General features: G+C 39.0%; 1 protein-coding gene across 4 annotated transcripts in view; it reads right to left on the bottom strand.

Annotated features, from left to right (window-relative positions):
* Positions 1–23596, bottom strand: part of LOC149207414 (metal transporter Nramp3-like) — a 372782-nt gene that overhangs the window by 182204 nt on the left and 166982 nt on the right. For 3 of the 4 annotated variants that reach the window (XR_016252623.1, XM_089395714.1, XM_089395715.1), the window contains exon 9: positions 10462–10635. The exons of the other annotated variant lie outside the window; for it this stretch is intronic. Coding sequence is in view for 2 of the 3 variants with exons in the window: in XM_089395714.1 (XP_089251840.1) it covers positions 10462–10635 (174 nt within the window). In the remaining variant the exon portion in view is untranslated. The remainder of the gene's footprint in view (positions 1–10461; positions 10636–23596) is intronic. 4 annotated transcript variants of the gene reach the window in all.

Here is a 23596-nt window from a genome sequence, read left to right as displayed (position 1 = left end):
CAAGCAACTGAAGGATGTGCAGGAGAGAAGGAAAAAGGTGAAAATCGTGACCAAACACAGGAAAATGATAAGCAGACAGGGACCATGTTGAGTGATACAGAACCAGAGATGGACCAAGAAATGACTCAGAGTGAGATGGAACTGGAGGAAACTGAGCTACAGGAGATCCTGGAAAGAGAGCACCTGGATCTGGAAGGATTCTTAATACAGGGTACTTCTAGTGGGGTAGAATCATTACCTTAGGAGAAGCGCAATAGAATACAGCAATTATATTTATGGAAAACTCAGGAAAGGGTTCAGAGGCAGCTAATAACAGGAGCAGGCTGAGTAGTGAAGGAGTGAAAATGTTAAAATCTACTCCGGGTTTAGCACCCAGAAATCCAGGAAAAAAGAGAGGCAGAAAAAAGCAGAATGAGCTACTGATGGAGTGTGGGAAGCTCATGATAGATTCAGGTAAGATGAAAGACCTTACCAGTTACTCCTTCACAAATATTTAATCATGAAGTTTATTTCTTGGAATATTAGGGGACTAGGCAGTAAAAGAAAATAGAGATTGCTTAGCAATAGAATGAAACAGGTGGCTCCAAATATAATTTTTATCCAGGAAACGAAATGCTCCATTCAAAAGTTAAGGCAACTACACAGCAAATGGCTCAGTAGGTTTGAATATCTAGAAGTTAAAGCAGAGAATACGGCAGGAGGTATTCTCACTCTTTGGAACCCGCAAAGAATTGAAATAATTGATGCAGAGGCTGCAAGGAACTATTTATCAGTAGTAATTCAGCCTGTAGGGGATAGGAGTACCTATCTAGTCATGAATGTGTATGGCCCTCAAAGAATAGAGGAGAAACTCAGGCTAACAGATTCCCTTGAGAATCTCAGGGAGAGACATGCCGAAATACCTTGGATCTTGGGAGGGGATTTCAATATGATAAAATCACTTTCGGAAAAAAAAGGGGGAACTAGAGCACTTAGTAAAGACTCTTTAACATTTCAAAGCTTTTCAGAGAATATGAAACTAGTGGATGTGGAAACCAACAATGGCCTCTTCACTTGGAATAACAAGAGAGGTGGGGAGTCTCAGGTAGCATCCAAGTTAGATAGATTCATCATCTCTGAGGATCTAATGCTATTAGAAAAGGAAATAGCAGCAAGTGTTCTTCCCGTTGGAGGCTCAGACCACTGGCCAATTCAAATGGTGATCCAGGGTATAGGTACCCCCCGAAATAGACCTTTCAGATTTGAAAATATTTGGCTTTCACACCCAGATTTCATCACTAAGATTGGAAAATGGTGGGCAGAAGATCTACAGATTCAGGGAACCAGAATGTTCATGCTTCATAAAAGATTAAAGCACATAAAAATGAGGCTCAAGGAATGGAATAAGAAAGAGTTTGGCAATATCTTTGTGGAAAAGAAATCAGTCGAAATCAAAATGCAGATACTCAACCAAGCTATGATCTTGAAAGGTTTCGATAAAGACAAAAATGACCTAGTGGAGAAACATCACCAAACTGGGAAAACTTGTGTAAACAAGAGGAAATTTTCTAGAGACAAAAATCTAGAGTCCAATGGCTAAAAGAAGGGGAGCGTAATACAAAACTTTTTCACAAATCCACCATGGCGAATAGAGCACACAACAGAATTTCTGCAATAAGAAAGAAGGATGGACAGCTCCTACAAACTCATGAGGAGATAGAGGCGGAGCTAGTTCAACACTTCCGAGAAATAGCCAAGAAAAGTAATCCAGAAAGAGATCATCATATCAAGGACTTAATAAAGCATATACCTAAGCTGGTGTCTAGAGAGGACAATTTCAACCTCAACCGACCAGTGACTGAAGAGGAGGTTAGTGAAATTCTCAATGAAATGCAGAATGGCAAAGCACCAGGTCCGGATGGCTTCAATGTTGATTTCTTTAAAGCTTGCTGGAATATTGTAAAAATGGATATTTTGAATGTTGTGGAAGACTCCAGGACAAACAGAACTATCTTGAGAGCTCTCAACACCTCCTTCATCTCCCTGATCCCTAAACAGGAAAATGCTCAAACACCAGATAGGTATAGACCCATAGCACTTTGCAATGTGGTATACAAGATAATATCCAAGGTTGTGGCCAACAGACTTAAACCTCTGCTGCCTGCTCTGATTTCGGGGGAACAATTAGGATATGTTGAAGGCAGACAAATTCTGGACAATATTATTCAAGCTCATGAGGTGGTTCACTCTTTAACCAGCACAAGGAGAGCTGGTATGATCCTGCAACTGGATATAGCAAAAGCTTATGACAAAGTGAACTGGTCCTATATCAGGCAAGTGTTAAAGGCGTTTGGTTTTGATCACAACTAGATCAGATGGGTAATTGCCTTGGTAACCTCCTCCAGCTTTTCAATTTTGGTTAATGGCTCTCCTTCTGAGATTTTTCTTCCTTCAAGAGGGCTGAGGCAGGGGGATCCGCTTTCTCCCTTCCTATTCATACTCATGATGGAAGGTCTTGGCCGGTCTATCAAGCATGCCAAAGTTACGGGCAAAATTCAACGTCTTCCACTGATGGAGAATGGTTAGGCTTTGACTCATCAACAATTTGTTGATGACACCATTTTACAAGGTATCCCCAGCATCAAAGAGGCTCGGGCATACAAACAAATTCTATATGATTTTGCCTTGGCTTCAAGTATGGAAGTTAACCTCACCAAATCTAAAAAAAAAATCTTTAATACTCATATTGCTATTCAGAGAAATATCTGGCATTCAAAGGGACTCCCTCCCTTCAAAGTATTTAGGAAATCCTCTCACAGCAAAGCCCTTGCACAAAATCATTTGGGAACCGTTGATCAACAAAATGCAGGATAAAGTCAAAAGTTGGACAAGCAGATCCTTAAACCTGGCAGGCAGACTCGTGCTGACAAAGGCGGTGCTCCAATCAATTCCAGTTTTCATGCTATCAGCACTTCCAGCCCCTCAGGGAGTTCTGCAGCAATTCAAAAATATCCAAAGAGACTTTCTCTGGGGTAGGGAGGAAGCTAGAAAGAAGTGGGCCTTGGTCTCTAGGGAAAAAATCTGTAAGCCCAAGAATCATGGGGGTCTCGGCCTAGATGACCAGGAGATCCTAAGTAAGGTCCTAGGGGCCAAACTCTGGTGGAGGTGGGTCAAAAATCCCAAGGCACAATGGGCAAGCATATGGAAAGAAAAATACGCTAACTTCTGGATTCACTCTGATCTCATAAGGATGTCTGGTAACATTAAAGGCTCTGCCATCTAGAATAAAGCCTGGGGGAACAAAGGTTTAGTTCAACAAAATAGATTTTGGGAAATCAGAAAAGGAGACCTTGCTCTTTTCTGGGAGGACAAATGGAAACAAGAACCGAAACTGTTAAGAAAGGATTTTTGGAAACTCAAGCATGAAATGGACACCCAAGGTCTGACTAGAGTGAAAGATTTTTGGGATTATACCCACAACACCGAGAAATGGAGGACTTGGAAGGAGATAAATTGCAGGAATGATAGAATGTTGGAAACAAAAGCAGAGGCTCTTGGACAAATATTGGAACAACGTATGATCTTGGTGTCTGAAGGGCAAGACCAACTCAGATGGGGAAACAACAGTAAAGGCATCTTCAACATTAAGGAGGCAAAAAGTATTCTCCTTGAGCTGGTTACGCAGGCTGCAAACAAAACCCAGCTAAACCTCTGGAGACATCAAGGTTGGATGAAGATTAAACTCTTCATGTGGTTGGTTCTGCAAAGGAAAATCTTGACTTGGGACAACATTCGAAAGAGGGGAATATTTGGTCCTTCTATATGCTAGCTCTGTAAGGCCCAAGAGGAAACTATGGAACATCTTCTCAACAGCTGCAATTTCACTTCCAGATTATGGGATGCTTCTGCAAATATCTTTCAACAGTCTGACAAGGATAAAGAGAGTATTACCAACACCCTTAACAGATGGAGGAGAAATTTCTCAGATAATGAGGTTCTCAACCTAGCTTGGGCTCTCATGCCAAGTTTTATTATTTGGAACATATGGAAAGAAAGGAACAAGAGAATCTTTAAAAATGTAAAGAATCCCGCTTCTCACCTGATTAATCAGATCTTAAAGCAGATCAAGGAGACGGTCAGCTCAATAGTCAAGAATCTTCCTAAAAATCCCCCCACAAGAGCAGACTTGAGAACTCTCAAGCTGTTAGGTCTGTAGGGGATCACCCCTCTAAGCCAGTACAGAAGTGTAAGAAAAAAGGAGTCTAAAAAAGAATACTGGCAACCTCCTCCAAGAGGTTTTGTGAAATTCAAAATAGAAGGAGCCTCCAAAGGCAACCCCGGAATAGCGGGCTTTGGGGGAGCTCTTCGGGATGAAGCAGGTAACATTCTCTCTCTGTTCCATTGTCATTTAAGAAGAGCGACCAATAACATGGCGGAATTAATGGCAATGGAGCAATGCTTAGATTTGTTGAAGAAGGAAAACTACTACAACATGATCATCGAAGCTGACTCGGAGATGGTTATTAACTCGGTTAAAAGAATCAATTGTGGTTCAGAGCCGGAGAAAGTCTCTCAGCACTGGAAATTAATCCGGGTTTTCCAGAGAATACAGAGTCACCTTCAGGGGCTTTTCTCTGTCAGGTTCAATCATGTGCGCAGGAAGGCTAATAAGCTGGCGGATTTCTTGGCCAACCAAGGGGTCAGCTGCAAGGAAACCAAAGTGGTGACAGGGTGGCAAGTAATGCCATTTGACAACGTAAAAACTCTTAGTCTCAAACTTGCGGAAGAGGACAGAGAAGTGTTTCGGGTTTCAACTGAAAAAGAAAGGACTCAATGAGCTATCCTCAGTTGGATCTCCCCTCTTTAATCAAACAGGTAGGTGGAAAGCATATGGAGGCAGGCTTCAGCTACACTGATAATACCCGTCTCAGGATTCACCAGCTTAAGCCAGGCCACTGGCTTCGTTCCAACAAGTTCAATACAAATCCCGAGTGCAGATTCTTTACCCACGACAAGGCGAAGTGGATTGGCGCGCTCAACTTTCCTGTGGTCTTGAATGGGGCTCAGGATTATGAAGACAGCTATTTTTACCATGGTTCTGCCAGGAGGAAGGAAATACCGCGTCCCAAGTGGTTTAAGGGTGATCGCACCACTTTCGATCGTAAGGCGGTTTATGTCAATCGAAAGCGACTCCATACTTCTGATGACACGTGGAGGAGAGAGGAGGAGAGAAACCGCCCTCATCACACGGTAAAGCTCGGGCAAGTCCGCAGTGCGATGTGGGGCTTGTCCGTTGATTGTCGCGGCATTTATCAACAGTCAGATTTTACCGAGCAGCTTGGTTGGGATGCAACGCTATCTAGTGTACGGCTATGCGGAAAAGTCAATTTTTGTCGAGGTGGAATTCCAGCTTAAGGGGCAGAGCGATATGTTTTTGGGCTGTCGGATTTAGATGCAGTGGTGTGGGACGGGGAGGTAAAGTTAGCACATCTTCGAGAAACAAATTTCTCTTCCACTGTTGGGTCCATTGGTGACTGGGATAGACACGGTTTTTAGGTTGGTGGTGGGGTATTGAGGAAAGCTTTGGCTAGTTATTCTTTGGCTCGTCTTCCCTTGTCGAGTCTTAGTCATAGGTTAAGGGCCTTGCCTCGAGCGGCGAGCAACCCTGTTCGGGGTCCACAGGGTTTGATGGACTGTTGTAAATTTTGTAAATTATTTTACAATTAATAGTGATGAAAGGAACGTCTCTTGCCTTAGCAAAAAAAAAGGGGCTGTAAAAGAGAGATATTATAAGGGTATCTTTTTTATCCAAGTGGGATATTATCTTGAATAGAAAGGCATAGGAATTTTCTATAAAAAATAAGGGTGATATATATTATACAGAATTTTACATAAGTCTATATATACATAAAAAGGTGATTTAAGATTAAACATAAAAATACCTTTTAACCTTTAATGAAATATTACAAGTGTAAAAAGATAAGAGAGGAAACAAAAAGGATCAAATTAAATATTATTATTATTATAAAGAAAAAAGGGTGTCATTATTATAGAAGGGAAAAGATTGAATTTTTAAAATTGAAGGAAAAAAAAAGTGGTTCAAAAATTCAAAAGTATTAAGTTCTTTTTAAAAATTAAAAAGGAGTAGTGCCACATATTTTTATAAGGGTAAAAGGGGATTACTTGGAAAACACAGAACGAAGAAAAAAAATCCAATTCAACTAAAAAAAAGGGCATAAATTCCAATTCAAGATTTTAAAAGGAGTTATATTTAAAAGGGGTATGAAGGAATAACTTTCAAAGGTTTATTTAAAAAAAAAGTGGAAAAAACGAAAAGACAAGAGTAGTAATATTTTATTATAAATATAGAAAGGGTTACCTTTAACCCTAAGCTTATCTCCAAAAAAAGGAGTCTAGTTCAAAGATAAATGAAGGAGCTATGAATTCCATACATAATAATTCTAAGTTTTGGACTAGATGTCCACTTTGTCGAACAGAATATGAGTATTCATTGATTTTTGAAAGTGACACAATATTTTGTCCATGTAAGAAATTGTTTACCTTGGGAGCATATCAAAGTAATCCACATACACAACTTAAAAGATTAAAAGAAGAGCCTGTAGAACTTCAACGAAAAAATGAGGCATCAAAAAAGAAATATAAGGATTTCAAAGATCGATTTTATAAAGAATCCACATGAAGTACCAAAGAAATTTGGCGTTTAAGAGATCATAGTCAAAAATTACTTAAGGTCAAGAAGTCCAAAAAGACAAAAAAAATTAGAAGAAAAAGAATGTCTCGAGAAGAAATTCAACGAGAATTTATCAGAGAAAGAAGAAGAAAAATTGCAATTAAAAGACCTAAATCAAAGGTTATTAGAACAAATCAAGTCCTTAAAAGATGAGAAGCTTGAATTCCAAAATAAAGTTGACTCAAAAAATGAGGAACTATTACGTTACAGAAACCATAATCAAAGTCTACTCACTCAGATTAAGAAACTTAAGGATGATAAGAAATCATTGAAAAACAAATTAGAAGAACTTATCATGAAGGAAACATCAAAGTCTTCAAATGCAAAAATCCAAATTGAAGAAAAAAGAATGAATATTGATCCAGTGAATGCTACAACACAAGATGATGACAAACCAGTGGAAGTTAAAACATATTCAGATGTTCCAGTTCAAACAATGGAAATTTCAAATGATGATTCTGTAGCCAACTCAACAACAACAGTACCTGAAGTAAATAAGGAAATTGCCACACACGTGATAAGGGAAAATCCAACCAGAATAACTCATTATCAACATTCGAACCATAAAAGCAGACAACTAAGTCAGCCTATATATTTGAACCATTCAGAACAGAAACAACAAATTTATGTTCCAAGGAATACTTTAGTTTGCAAAATCCAGTCCTATGATAACAATTCATTACAAAATTCCAGAGATCAAAAAATTCCACGGAAGATTAATCTAGGATGATTAGATCCATTCTCAATCCAACAATTTTGTTTATCACTAAGAGGACTATAGCGTCTTGTATCAACGAAAATGACAGTACCGAGACGAGAAGACATTCAAAATAGAAAAAGAGATCAAGCCTTTTCATCAGTAAGCTTTGAGGACAAAGCTTTTTGAAGAAGAAGGCAATGTTATGAATAAAATATATATAAAATAATACAAATAATGTAAATAACAATAATAATGATTAATGATTAATTAACTAATAATTAGTAGCGAAGAGACATGTCTCTAAGGACATGACAGTTTGTGAAGATGTACTTGCCTAGGGTATATAAGCAGGCCCTCACCCTTATTTGTAATCATTTCACCAATTTTTCTATATAATATTCAATATACAATTACTTGTCCTACAATGGATGTATTTGTCTTCAAAGTATTCTAAAGATTATTGTTGCGTGTACAAACATTGTTTGTTACAGATACACTACAACAACATAGCAAGCACATGAACTTTTTTAATGGAGGAGAAATTTCAACTAAGGAGAAATTTGTTTTCATCCAAGGAGAATACCTCCTCGCTAAGAGGGAGTGTTGAATTTTGTGTAGCATCAGAAGGTATTCTCGCATGAATAATGGTTCTCCAAGTGAGCCCTAGAGAAATTATGTAGCTTTTTATTTTATTGAGACGGGTTGGCCCAGGAAAAGGTCAAGTCAGCCAGCCTATGAAGGGATGTGTCCCTTGGGTTGTCACACCCCCTTTGACAAGTATAAATAAATGACGTGACATCTCATTTGATCACCAAGCAAGAGAAAGCCTTTTCTCTCTCTTCATCATTTCTGTTCCTCTTCTTGAGGCTGCACATGTGAGAACAACAATTTTGACCAGCGAGTTTGATCTCTGTTTTAATGAATTTTGAAAATGGTTGACCAAGCTATTTTTGGACCGAGTTAATCAGAGTTGATCGAACTAAAGTTGACCATAGGAAGGCCACACGCGTGGGCTGTTGACCGCAAGGATTTCACTGCAGATCGCAGGGTTGTCTGTGGGGCCAATGTTTGACCGCAAACCAATTTGACCAGGCCAAGTTGACCAACACTGAATTTTTTATCTCTGGCTGGTTTGGCCTATGTTGACCAGCAGATGTTTTGACCAGGTTTGACTGGTATTTTGAAATGGATATTGCCACAGATTTATAGACAAATTGCTGATTTGTAAAACTTTTTGAAAAATAATTTCTCCTAAGAAAAGTTACTAGGCTTTCTTTGAAGGTTAGGTTTCCCAAGGTAAATTATTGTTTCTATTGTGCATGGTTGTCTTTCTATAATATTTTTATTATTTCCGCTGCGTTTACTGTTGATATTTTATGTGTGTAATTGCTCAGTGATATCAATGGCATGAGAAAATTGTTTGAAGATCATTAGGAAGTAATTATTATATCAGAAAATTGTATTCTTTTCTACTTGTCATAGAATTTCAACAGTTATCTCCCTTGTTGAAGGTTGAATCTTTCTTCCACTCCATAGTCAACCTAAAGATAAGAGACACTGCTAAAAGTCACTCCTAGTTGGATCTGAAAACCTGTGAAGTATCTTAGACAAAGATGGGGGTGATACAATCTTCTCAACTCCAAACTCACCTCACTGTCCAAATTGAAAGACCAACTTAATGTTGAATGTGATTCATAACCCAGCACTTGAGAGGTAAAGTTGTGGCCAAGGTAAGCATATCTCAATAACCATTATTTTTTAAAACAATCAAAATCTTTTAAGTTTTCTATTTTATTATATAAAATAAAAATATTTACTAGCTTGTTATTTTTCAGAATTTTTAACTTAAGATTAGCTAGTAACCCTTAGGGTTTTGAGCATAGGTTTTACACTTTATCCAAGGGATCAATATAGCTTAGTTAAACTTTCAAAAACACATATTTCACAAGTATATTGAGCTGGTTTGTGCCGATCTGTGTTTAATTATAGCCAAACATAATTCAGATTTTGCAGAATCCAAAGTACAAGGGCCTGTCCATGTAAGTTTCTACCTTGAAAACCTTTGTGATAGTTACCAGATCTGTTGTTCAAGTTTATATCATTAATTTGGGACTATTTTAAGCATATTCCAAAATTCAGAAGTTCATTAGATATGCTGGAATTATATTTGGAATGAATTTCAAATAGAAATTCTTGTTATTCTAGCTACAAGAACAACATTAAAAACTTCAAGGAATAAAAGTATCTACACCTCAACAACCCACAATGTGCATACACCCTCATCAAACAAGAAGAACGCAATATACAAGTGGAATAATACAAGGAAAATAATTTAATGTCATTTCACACATTGCAAAGCAAACATGCCATGTATGCACCCCCAAGGTAAATTCTGCCTCACCAAGGAAAACACTCCAAGAATAAAATGTTGTCAATGATTCAAGGTCGAAGCACCTGAACAGGGTATGAGCTGTTATGCACTTTAACATTATTAATTAACTATAATACCTCAGCAGTGTCAGTGCGAACGCACAAACCTTCCCTTGGCACAAATACATATATGTCAATACAACAAGATTATATTATAATCATGTGAAATTCTTTAGAGCCCTTTCAAAAGACGTTAATGAATTTCTCTTCTTCAAGCAGTGGATTATTACAAGCAAGCAATACCTCAAAGTGGAAAGCCTTCCATAATAAGTATCAAACTCCTTTCTAATTGGATCATAAAATATTTTAAGCATGGATTTCTTGAAATAAGAGTATGTGGTTAAAACTGATTCTGTTAATAGTTGTGTGACTGTGTCAGATCATCTCAGCTCAGAATAACATTTGAATAATGTAACCCAACTTCATGGTTTCTTTTAGTGACCCCCCAGGTTTAGCTTATGAATGTACATGCATGGAAACTAATTTCCTTTGTGTTTATCTGTTGCTCAAATGAACAAATTTTCAACAGCACAGTACACATTTCGTATCCAAGCACATAATATTTTAAAGTTGCAAGAATATATAATGTGTCAAAGCATACTTTTAGAAGGAAGGGTGCACGGTTCAAATCAAGACTACGGCAATTTGCTTTATCTTCATCTGAAAGGCCAGCACTGCTACAGACAGCTCCACTGACAGAAACAACAGCGACATTGATAACAAAGGATAACAAAAGAGCCAAGCTGCACTCAATAACATTGTATCTGCAACCATCCTACAAAGAAAACAGGAAATATGATTCAACAGAAAACTCAGAAAAGTTTCCAAAGCTGACACAACCGAGATGTGTCATGAGTCATGACATTTCTTTAGTTAAGGCTAGATGTGACAAACTGATTTTCAGCAATTTTCTAGAACCATGCACTTCTTTTTATTTCTTCCACATGAATGTAGTTTAGTCATATATTGTCATATCTAGATAGAGGCTTCTTAAACAAATTTACAAGGAAAACTGGGTGTCTTTTGATTATGTAGTGATAACTTTATCTTTTAAGCAACTTCATTTATTTACTCTAGTGAATGGTCTGTCTGTGGATAGTAAATTATTTGGTTTTACTCTTAGATAATAGATATATTCTATCATGATTTCAAAAGATCTTGGACCATGAGGGGTCACTTAATAAAAAGACATTCAAAACATGTACATTCATGGACTTATAAAAGTGCCACAAGTTTTAGATTTCATCACATCTTCCTCTTATTTCTATAATCCCCTAGTTGTAAACTAATTCATAATTATTAGTAATCCCTTATGCAAACTGTAACATTTTATAGCAAAGCATTTTACCAATAATTAAAAATTTATGTTACCATATAATTGTAAAGTTCTCTACCACCATTTATTTACCATTATACCAACTTACATAATTTGATTCTTGATGGCGGTCTTTTCAAGTTACTATTATATTTGCTCAGTTCTTCTTTATCTACCCAGCATTTGCAATGAGACTGGTATTTTTTTTTGAGGTAATTATTTTGAAAATCCTCTCCTTTTGGCACCCAATAGAGTGTTGGGTAATATGGCCTCCATTGTCAAAGCTCAGTTAATGTTAAATGTTTCCCATTTCATGTACTGCCTACGAATTTGGAATTCTTATGCTCACAAAATCCTTTCTCAAGCCATATAGGAAGAAGACCTTAGAGAACAATAACTTGGCTATATCACCAACTTTCTGATTTATTCCACAACAAATGAATCTTGGCAACTTTTTGAGTCTGTCTAATTCCGTAAAAATTTGATTATTTTGCTTTGACATTTTTGGTAGAATTGTAACAAACTCGACGAATATGTTTTCAACTTTTCCCATTTGTTCTTGGGAGTGAGTAGTGGCATTAAGTTCTTGGCTAGAATTTCTTTCAAGTTTTTTACTTTTTCTAACCGTAGAAGTTTCATGAGTATTTGAACTTGGGCATTTGGGAGTTCCCTTTGGTGTTAATGTTCATTTTGCCAATATGGGGGATTGCTGCCTTCAAAAGCATTAGGGAAAGTTTTAGAATTGGTATTTTACATGTTATGTCTTGCAGTTTCCCCTTGGGAAAGAGAGGTTAAATGACTACTTAAAAAAGGTACCCTTGTCATCAATACCAAGGTTACCAAAGTAGGAACAAGAGCGTTAAGAGAACTATTTCCCAAAATACCTTAGGAGCAGAGAGGAGTAGGAACAATTTTTCTATAGTATAGATTTTTATATATGATAATGTCTTTATAGTAAAAAAATGTACAATGCCGAAATAGTTGTAGAATATATGAAAATATACATGTTTGTGCTACTTGTAGCTAAGATGAGATGGGATAATTCTATTAATGTTCAACAAATGACCACAAATAGGCGAATGGGACTGTCGAGTATTTTTACCCACCAGAAAGTGGATAACCCATACAAGAATTTTTTTTCTACTCTTTGGATGGCTAGCCAGCCAGCAGCACTATATGATCAGCACATAACATGATGCCAAGATCCTCGACTTCATGGTCGAGTCAAATTTCTCTCCCCCACAACAGATATTCCCTCTCCCCCCTCCTCGTGTCATCTTTTCTTTGAGTGGGATATCAAGAGAGCAGTCAAAGCTATGAGCACCAAAAGTGTAGTGGATGAGGAAGGATTTCAGGCAGAATTCCTGAAGCATGGCATGAGGAGGCTCGTCAATGATATTCAAAAGTCTATTGTTAGTTTGTAGACTTTTGAAAAGCATTTGCTACTGTGCCCAGCGAGGCATTATTCCAAAGGCTTCGGGACATTGGCATATATTAGACCCTTCTGGTAGCCATCATGAGACTATACAAGTCAGTTTTGGGTTGCCTCAAGATGGCACATGGCCTTTCTAACTTTATCTAGAGTACCATTGGGGTAAAACAAGGGTGCCCCTTCTCGCCGACCCTCTTCAGGATTTACATTAATGAGATGGAATCTTTCCTTCATGAGAACATGGCCTTTCTAACTTTATCCAGAGTACCATTGGGGTAAAACAAGGGTGCCCCCCTCGCTGACCCTCTTCGAGATTTACAATGATGAGATAGAATCTTTCCTCCATGAGCACATCTAGGAGGGGGATGGTTGCCTTCTACATCAAGTGTTGATCTCCCTGCTCCTTTTTGTAGATGACTTGGTCTTGTTGGCATCTACTGTTGAGGGCTTGCAAAGACAAATCAACGCCCTAGCCAGCATTTGTGACCTTCCATAGTTGATGGTAAACATAGGTAAAATTGAGGTTATGATCTTCAATACTTTGATGAAAACTCTTAAAAACATGCATTTCTATTTCCAAGGGGAAGAGATTGAGGTCACCACATTATACATCCACCTAGGAGTACAGTTCCCCGGACCTCATTTCAGTATGCAGCAAGCCCTCCGGCCTCGACTTAGCAAAGCGTATAGTTCCTTGTCCCATATCGAGAGACAGTGCTTCCAAAGTTAGTTTTAGGAAATCTCGTCCAAAGTTCAAACTCTAACTCATGGACACAATTATTAGACCCATGGTCCTCAATGGCTCTGAAATTTGGGGACTGAGCTTCATATAGACAAACTGGGGACAAATGGAGAGAGTCCATACCTTGCTTCTTAGGTGCATATTTCGACGCAAACATACAGTCCCATAGCCCATTATTCAAGTAGATTTTTGTTAAAATTGGCAACTAGGGCCAAACTCCATATGGGTCACCTTATTTATGGAAGTTGATATTTTTCTTGGATTCCTCTCTCCGAGAGGTGTAGGATTGATCTAAAGATCATCCGATTCCGACATGTATTTATGGAGATATGAATTTATTTGTATTATTAACAATTTGTCAAGGTCGGCTAGCAAGAAAATTACGCCCAGCTCAACCTCAACATTGCATTGAAATAGAGGAGACCTCAAGCCATTTGAGGGACACATTATTATCTCATGATCTCTCTCTCCACATGTTTTGGGTTTCTCTTCTCTCAAGGAAGACATTGGGGAAAGAGTCATCAAAGAGAGTCCTAGCCGCAGTCAAAGAAGAAGGCCCTAGCCGCAGTCAAGAGAGGCTCCTAATCAGCAGCAAAAGCAAGCCCTAGCTGCAGTTGAAGGGAGAGCCCTAGCAGTCTTGAGAAGAGATCTACGTTGAAGGGAGATTTGGCCGCAGTTAAAGGAGCCCTAATCCGTAGCTAGAAAAAGGCCTAAAGCCGCAGTCAATAGAGGCCTTAAGACACAGCTAAGGAGAGACAACAAAAGGAGACCTAGTCGCTGTCAAAAGAAGGCTCTTATACACAGCTAGAAGGAGCCCTAATCCACAGCTAAGAGAAGTCATAAGACAGAGCAAAAGAAGCCCTAGAAGCAGCGTGGATGCTATAGGTACAGCGTGGGAAAGAGAGGTTGTTTGGGTGACGCAGCTGTGTTAGAGAGATAGGTCTATGCGTTGGGCTTGAAACTGCCCCAAAGGAGCAGCGTGGAGGGCAGCATCCCATTGGAGGACAACCGCAGTCAATAGGAGCAATTCTGGGCCAGTTTGATGGGCTGTTAGGGATTGTGGTTAGTGCCCTAACTAGTCTCAGAATTGCAGTATTGCAACAAGTTAAAGTGTTGGCATTCTTATAGGCTAAATGTTGTTGTGTTAAGGGTGGTTGGACACTATTTTGGAGATGGTTACTATGTGCTAGGCTGCAGGCCATAGCATCATAGTAAGGGCTGCTAAGGGAAGTCAAGAATGTGCCACAGTTTCATAGGAAGGACTTATTCAAGTGCCCTAACCAGATCAACAAATCAATACTGTCAAGGAAGCTTAGGGTTGTTGCAAGTACCCTAATCAAAACAGCTATCTACTGCAGAATGAAATCAGATTTATGAGCAGTGTTTGGGTTGATTGTATTAAAGTTGCCTAGGTTTGATCAAGCTACCTAGAGGTAGAATTCTGCCATGCTTGACCAGCATTGACTTCTCTAATCAAGGCTTTAATGCTGCTATCATAAAATATCAGTTTTGTATATTTGTACTATCTCTCTCTCTGCTGAACTATTGAAGAATATAAGAAGAATTGATCAAGGGTTCCCCACATTGGGGTTTGTCCCTGGCTGGTGCCACTGTTAATTTGTGGTAGCATTGGATGTGCTCTGGCCATGAAAATTGGTGGAGAGGCTAAGGCACATAAGATCTCCAAGACCCAGAAATGGTTTGCGGAAATTCTACGTGGATGGAGAGATATTAAAACAATTAATATTTTTAATGGTGTTCCTAAGTCTAAACTTAGGAAAATTAAAAGTATTAATGGGTATTAATATAAAACTGGGTGAGAATGTTCTAAATGACATGAATCAAGCCAAATCTAATATAGACGTTGATTAGGGACTTAATCTTGGTCGTTGAAGACTCAACAGGAAATGTATAAGAGGAGGCTTGAGAGTCAGTTGGAGACACACAAAATTGATCAGCCAGTTCGATTTTCTGGAGCGGGGTTTTGTTGAGAGAATCGAGCTAGTGATCTGTTGCAGCGAGGGGCAGTTCAGCACGAGGCTAAGAATACATAGCAGAAAGGCAGAGATAGTGCCAAAGAGACAGCACAGAGCGCGGAGAGGGTGACGTAGAGGCGGTTGGGAGCTACCCAGAGGCTGAAGAGGCTAGCGTGGGTGACGGAGAGGGTCTGAGAGCTGACACGAAGAGCCAGGGCGCTGACGCAAAGGCTTCAGTAGCTGAGCAAAATCTAGCAGAGTTGATGCAAGGCCAAGAGGCAGTGCCGGTAGATTTTCGTAGGGCAGACTGAGTGTTGGTGAGCTGAGAGGTTGACGCAATCCCTATCAGAGTGACGCAAAGTAGTGGAAGTTGCCATAGTTTTTGTGGGATCGTTCATTCGGTGATTGATCAGCCAAAATATCTGTCTCTGAGGAGAGGTACTACTGTCGTCAGCATTCTCCGTTGGGTGAGCCATTTCTAGCACCCTAGTTGTATTGAGAAACTGCATAATAATAAAACCCTCATATCTGTTGCACCGGTTTTCCCGCATTGGGTTTTTACGGGGACGATTTTCCAAAAATAATGGTGCCCCTTGTCTCACTTATTTCAGTTGTTGTTATGTATATGAGTTAAGGTTGCATTTGTGTTTATTTCAATATTTATATTTATAAATAACTTGTGAATGGAATGAACAAGTAAGAGAAATTAAACCTGATAATGCAATAGGGATTTCTAATGTGTCAGACTTAGAAATTTCAACAGCCACATCTTGTGTCCTCTTGTCTTGGCTTGTCTTCTACTGTTTATGTTTATGTTCTATCTGCATTTTACTATCATGCTGATGTGATTGCTAATCTGGATATTGATATTGGGCTAATAATAAAATTGAAGTAAATTGCTCTTAACATAGAACATACCAAAAAGTAACATGGTATCAGAGGTGAGGTGAAGACAAAGCCCAAGCAAGAGTGAAAGAGCAATTACCGAAGAGAGTTGGAAAGGACACAAGGCTCAATGGGTTCCTCATCCCACTTCCTGGCTAAAGACAAGCTCCGTGAAAAGTCAGACTATCACAGATGGAAGATGTCCCTTGATCTGACATTGGAAGAACCAGAAGTGTTGGATTATGTGAAGGGTAAAATCCCTGAGCCTCCATCAAATGCACCGGTTGCTACAAAGAGCAAGTACAACAAGGCTGAAGTCAAAGCGAAGAAGATTATCAAAGATTCCATTGACAAGCGTCTGGTGGCCTATATCTCCGATTTGAACACCTCCAAGGAGATCTACAACAGATTGCTAAGCATGCTCAAGGTTAGTGATGCAAATCAAATTTTATTTCTCAAAAATAAGCTTAAGGATATTAAGAAGGGCAAAGATGAGGATATTCAATCCTACTTCTTAAGAATCACCGAGATCAAGAATGATCTTCTTGCGATTGGAGAAATTATATCTGACAGGGAACTGACTATCACTACCCTTAGAGGGCTCCCACCCAAGTGGTATATATTTAGAACCACTGTTCTCAATAATGATTGAATTCCGGGATTTGAAGAATTGATGTCAAGATGCATTCAAGAAGAAACAAGAATGGTGGAGCAATAAATACCTTCTAATATAGGCAACCCCGTTGCATTCTCCGCTCATGCCAAAAGGAGAAATAATGCAAGGTCTAAAGGTCATTTCCATGGAAAGCATGGATCTAAGGGAGGAAGGAAAGGCAGATGCTTTGCTTGCAATAAGTTCGGTCATTATGCAAGGGAGTGTCCAAATAGAAGGGACACATCACATGATGATGATCACTATCATTCCAGGGGCAACTACAACAACAACGATTGAAGGAATCACAGGTACAATGGCAAATGAAAAAGAAATGTGGGACATCAAGGAAATTGTCGACCCTCCAAGAAAGCAAGGAACTCTAGGTATGAAGAATCAAATGTTCTTAACAATAAGCAAAAGGAGTATTATCTTATATCAGCCCTCTCCACTACCTCTCCTCCGGACACTTTGGGCAATTGACTTATTGATAGTGGTGCTTCAAGGCACTTCACCGGATACAAGGAAGCTCTCTCTAACTTGATAGAGAAGGAAACAAACTTGGAGAATATTCTTGGAGACAATGCCACCTATCCCGTAAAAGGTGTAGGAAATGTTACTCTTCAATTGAATCAGGGTAACACGATTCATTTACAAGAAGTTTTGTATGTACCTGATCTCAAGAAGAACCTAGTGTCCATTTCGGCAATGGAAGACAAAGGATACAAAGTGGCATTCATCAATGGAAAGGTACGTGTTTGGAAAAAAAAATTAAAGATGATTTTACTCTTGGGTTCAGGGGTGGCACTTTGTATCAAGTTGTAGGAAGTCCATTAGGGGCCATGTCTTGTGACACATCTCTACAATCTAAACTATGGCACCGGAGGCTTGCCCATCTTCATTACAAGGCCCTACCTGATGTGAGACAGATGGTGACAAGGATGTTTGGGTTCAAAGGAGAGCATGAAGGTATATGTTCGGGATGTACCGAGGGAAAACTTACAAGGGGACCATTCCTCTCAAGTAATATCAAGACCACAGATTTGGAACAACCCGAAGGGCTTGAGGTTCATGACCAGGAATCTCATATATGCAGGTTGAAGAAAGCTCTCTATGGTTTGAAGCAAGCACCCTAAGCTTGGTAAGAGAGGATCGATAGCTATCTGATGAAGTTGGGATTCACTAAGAGTGAAGTCGACCTAAACCTTTACTTTAAGGTTGAAGATGATAGACCTCTCATACTGGTGATTTATATGAATGACCTCTTTCTGACAAGTGCAGACCCTCTCATTCACAAATGTAAGAGGGAGTTGGATTTTGAATTTGAGATGAAGGACCTAGGACTGATGTACTACTTCCTAGGGTTGGAATTCTGGCAAAAGCAGAGAGAAATTTTCCTATCTCAAGGAAAATATGTTGTGAAGATATTGGAAAGATTTGAGATGGTGGACTGCAAGCCTGTGACTACCTCGATGGAGCTTAACTTTAAGAAGTTATGCGGTAGTGCTGTCGGACCTGAATTGGGAAATGTTTCTAAGTATTGTCAACTCATAGGAGCACTGATGTACTTGTTGAACTCCCATTTGGATATATGTTTTGCAGTTAACACGTTGAGCCAATATATGTTTGAGCCTTGTTGACCACTACTGGTCAACTACCCATGCAGTACACCCCCTTTTCTTGGCAGAAAGGGGTAGCACCTGAACGACGTGTTTGTGCCAGCTTACAGTCATCAGCAGCTTGATCAGTTTAATTGTAAACCCAGTCTGCATGTATGAAATGTAACTAATCTTAGCAGATCAGAGTCATGTATGTAAAATTGCCTAGATGGACCTAACTTTCTAATGATAATCTACGTCCCGGAAGGTTTTTCATCTCACCGATCTACGATCGGCAGAGTTTTCCTTCAGCCTGACCCCAAAGCCAGGATGCATTTTGTTATTAGAACTTTAGGAGAATCCTAGTGTGTTAATCTGCTAGATTATAGTTGTGTCGCAGAACTGGGTGGTTTATGAGGGTCTATGTTAAGTGGGTTTGTCCCCTTAAGATGTAAATTGTAAAAGTCATGATGTAATGTGTCTTGAGGGTTGAAAAATGTTTTAAATCCCCTCATGAGTCCTAAGTCCTAGGTCCTAGGTGATGTTTCCGAAGGCTTAGTTCGATGATCCATTTGAGAAAATAAATAAAAATAATAAAACAATAAAATAAATAAAAATTTAAAATTTAAAAATTTAAAAAATTTAAAAAATGAAATAAATAAAAAATAACAAAAAAATTGAAAAATAGAGCAAAAACCCTAAATAATAAAATAATAATATTTTAAGTGAATGCATGCAAAATATCATTTTTTAATAAATCGACGGATGAGATTAAGAGATGTCTTGATCCTCATCGACGATCGAGATCATTTCGACATGGATCACTCGAACTAGCCGTTGGGATCATTTCCTTTAAGTAGGGTGCTAGGGGTCATTTCAGATCAATTGGATCTGTGAGTCTGGTACTGAAGAAGCTCTCTTGTAAATCTGTTTCTGGTTAATAAAAGAAGACTTTTGAGTCCAAATCTAGCTGGTGTTACTCTCTGGAAATGCTGTGAGATTGTTTAATTTTCTACATATTTTATTTTTCAGCCATTAATAATAGCTTATTGTAGAGTATTGTGAGCACGGGTATCTTGTTCACTTGCTAGGGTTTGAGTGTTGTTAGGGTTTCTGAAGTAATGGCAGGTATCTCCATTACTTTCTGAGATCTAGCAGCATTTTTGCCCTCTTTACTGATGGTTGAAGTGAGCTATGCAGGAAACCCTTATTGAAGAAGAATTAGTGGGCGTTTGGGGAAGTTCTCGGCTGAACCAGCCAACTCCCGCAAGCATTTTTTTGCTGAGCCCAGTTGGATTTGATCCTGGGTCTATCATTCAATTTATTTTTCTAATTTGCATGAGAGATTTTTTGAAGTTCTTCACAGTGAAAATCTGAAATCTCTGTTCTTTAAATATTTCTGTGCTTATTGCTGAATCTGGCTGTTAAGGGGCCAAAATTTGTAAATTAATCAAGCTGATCTAGGGTTTCAAATTTTTCATTAGGGTTTTGATTTTGGTTTTATGTACATATTATTTTTTTTTGGGTGATTTCATCATTTCAGGCCATCAATCCATCTCTAAAGCATTACACAGTTGCCACCATACGCGCCATTGTTTCCTTGCCATCACAAAGCCTGCAGACAACAAACCTCTGGCTAAAATCTTTATCCGCCATCAAGTTTCCTTTGGCCGATTAGCAGAAACGTGCTCAGTTTCCACATCACGTTGACAGTTGACCTGCGTATAAAGTGAAGCAAAACTCACTGTAAGCCAGCGTTTCTTCCAAATCGTAAATGCAAATGTCCTCATGATCTGCTGCGTGGCAAGGATTGGCGGTATTTTCAAACGCTCAGTCGCTGCTGCTTATGCCCTGCTCACCCCGCGTCGAGAGCTGGAAATCGCAGGACATCCGTCACCGGGCAAGTCTGGAGCATTCGACAAGGGTTATGATTATCGTTCCAGTCATCAAAGTATTAAACGCACATTGGATTTTCCTCATTGACATTCGCGTGGCCAGGTCGTGATTCTTCTGGGTTACATTTCTTCAAGCGCCGTAAGTGTATCACATTAATCGTTTTACAGTCTTTTGTTTAGTTACGTTTTAGTTAGTTTAAAGTTTCATTATAGTTTCGATATGGATTTTAGTTAGACTTTAGATTTAAGATTTGTTAGATTTTAATTTTTAGATTTTAAGTTTCATAACAAATCGTTTTTCTCTTTTAGATTTTTATAACATGAAAAATAAAAAAAAATAAAATAAAAAAGGATTCATTTATAAAAAAATTTAGGCTTTAGACTTTAGTTTAGATTTTTTATAGTTTTTTTTTTTAGTTTAGATTTTTAAACTTTAAAAAATATATATAAAAAAAAGGGATAAAAATTCATAAAAAGCCTAAAAAATATCATTTTTATTTTTTTTTTAGATTTTGAGTTCAAATTAGATTTTAAAATTTTGTAAAAAATATAATTGTAAATATATATATAAGGCCTTTTTATTTTAGTTTTAGTTTAGATTTTAAAAAAAAAAAAATTGAAATTTTCTTGTTTGCCAGATCCAGTTGTTTTCAGGAAAATATCATTTTAAGATTCAAAATACTGATGTGGGATAAATGTTTTAGACGAATCTGTACATGAATGATCATCTTAAAGGTTAGCTGGTATCTGGTTAATGATTTATGATTCTCGTGGTTGTTTGAAAGCATTCATCTCTTTTAATTACTGAATATCGTTATTGAGCTCTGGTCATTATAAGAACTCTGTGTGTTTATCCTGCTCCTATTCTAGTCATTTGATGATGAATGATTGCTACACATCGTTTACATTTCTGAAATATTTACTAAGTGATCACTTAAAATTTAATCTCTTAAGGCACTGGTCTTTTAACTTCAAATCCTTTTAGTGATTTTCATATCGTGCCTCCCAACCAACTGATCGGCAGTTGGTCTTCATCATTTCGAAGGGTCTACCCCCCTTAGCCGTGGGAGACAGACTTAAACGGAGGGATCGGGGATCAGAGTGACAGCCCCCGGTCTGAGTGTTGTCGTGTCAATCTACGCGACAACAAGCCTCATCACACACATTGGATTGGTGCCAAGAATCTTCTGAGATATCTTCGGGGCACAATCACTCATGGACTGAGATACACTGCCGAAGATATGAGGGTACATGGTTATTCTAATGTTGATTGGGCAGGCAGTGTGATGAATCGCAAGAGCAATTCTGGGTGTTGTTTCTCTTTGGTTTCTGCTTCAATATCCTAGATGAGCAGGAAGCAGAAGTCGGTTGCTTTGAGCACCGCTGAGGCCAAATACATAGCTACGAGTATGGCCTCTTGTGAAGTTGTTTGGTTGAGGAAGCTCTTCAGTGAGCTATTTAGACATGTGTTGGATACCACCATGATCCTTTATGACAACCAGAGTGGGATCCGATTATCAGAGAATCCGATATTTCATGATCACTCCAAGCACATAAACATCAGGTACCACTTTATCTGTGATATGGTACAACGAGGAGCAATAGGGCTCCAACACATTGGGACTGATGAGCAGGTCGTCGATATTCTGACGAAGCCTCTGGGAAAGGTCAAATTCTTGACCTTCCAAGAACAACTAGGAGTCGTGGAGAGATCATCTTCTGAGGGTCCTGTATGATATGGATATTGAGCTCTGGGAGCTCCAGGGGGCATGGGGTACTTCTTGGAGCGACAAGCAACCATAGGGTGAGTGGTTCCACCTTCCCCTAGTGGTTTTCTATGGAGGCAGGATGGGTGGTTCATCCTTCTCTTGCTGAGACACAATCATAGGGTGAGTGGTTCAACCTTCCCCTAGTGATTTGTTGTGTACAGGGTGAGTGGTTCAGCCTTCCCCTGCGGTATCCCATGGCGAGATGTAGGCAGGATGAGTGGTTCATCCTTCTCCTGCTGAGACATCCTACCCATGTGGTATGGGACTCATGGGAAGTACCTCTCATCTGCCCGACGAGTAGGGAAATGAGGATAGGGACCATAGTACTACCGATGGACGCATTCAGTACTACCGTACTCCCTATGCAAGGATGACCTATATTGATCTAGGATCAATCGGAATTGACTTCGGGTCAGTAAGAGTGGTATGACACACACTCTTTTATCTGGAACTGACTTGGGGTCAGTAAAAGTGGTATGAGACACTCTTTATGTTGGAATTTCTAAGTCTAACTGTTAGAAACCCTTCATGTACATTTCTGATTTATTTCTGCCTACTTGTTCTAATTAATTAACAAGTTATTTACCATGTAAATACTGAAAATAAATACAAGTGCATGCTCAACACATTACAGATCATCAACTGAAGGAAACAAAACAAGCACACAAGTGACACCGTTGTTTTTGGAACAATGTCCCCGGAAAAACCCAATGCGGGAAAACTGATGCAGCTATCCGAGGGTTTTAATTATTAAGCAGTTTCACAATACAATCTAGGTGCCAAAACTGGCTCACACAATAGAGAATAATCTCGGTAGTAGTACCTCTCAGTCAGAGATAGATGTTCCGATTGAAACCCCGGATAAACACTCTGACATCTTCCAGCTCCAATCTGCCCCACGAAAACCCCAGCGTCAGCCCTTTCTGGCACAGCGTCACCCTAGCTATCCCTGCGTCAGCCTCTAGAGGCACTGTGTCAGCCCTTAGAGCCTTTGCGTCACCCACGCTGGCTCTCTGAGGCACTGCACAGCTCCTGACTGCCTCTGCGTGAGCTCTAGCTGGCTCTGTGTGAACCTCTGGCTAGCTCTGCATCCCTCTCTCTCGGCTTCTACGTTGATCCTCCTAGTACTATCTCTGCCTCTCCGCTTCTGTATTCACTGCCCCTCAGCTGTTGTTGAAGTTTCTAAGTCTTCCAGTTAGAAACCCTCCATGACTTTTACTGAATTATTCCTACCTACTTATTTCGTTACTTAACAAGTTATTTACAATGTAAATACTGAAAATAAACACTAGTGCATGCTCAACATATTACAGATCATCAACTGAAGGAAACAAATACAAGCACACAAAATGACACCATTATTTTTGGACCAATGTCCCCGGAAAAACCTAATGCAAGAAAACCGGTGCAGCCATCTAAGGGTTTTTTTTTAAGCAATTTCATAGTACAATCTGGGTGCCAAATCTGACTTA

This window comes from Pinus tabuliformis, chromosome 1_2, assembly GCF_031772625.1.
Source record: "Pinus tabuliformis cultivar Carrire ecotype Pingquan chromosome 1_2, CPIR1, whole genome shotgun sequence".
NCBI lineage: Eukaryota > Viridiplantae > Streptophyta > Pinopsida > Pinales > Pinaceae > Pinus > Pinus tabuliformis.
The sequence above is the reverse complement of the archived record's forward strand: the minus strand, read 5'-3'. Positions and strand labels throughout refer to the sequence as shown.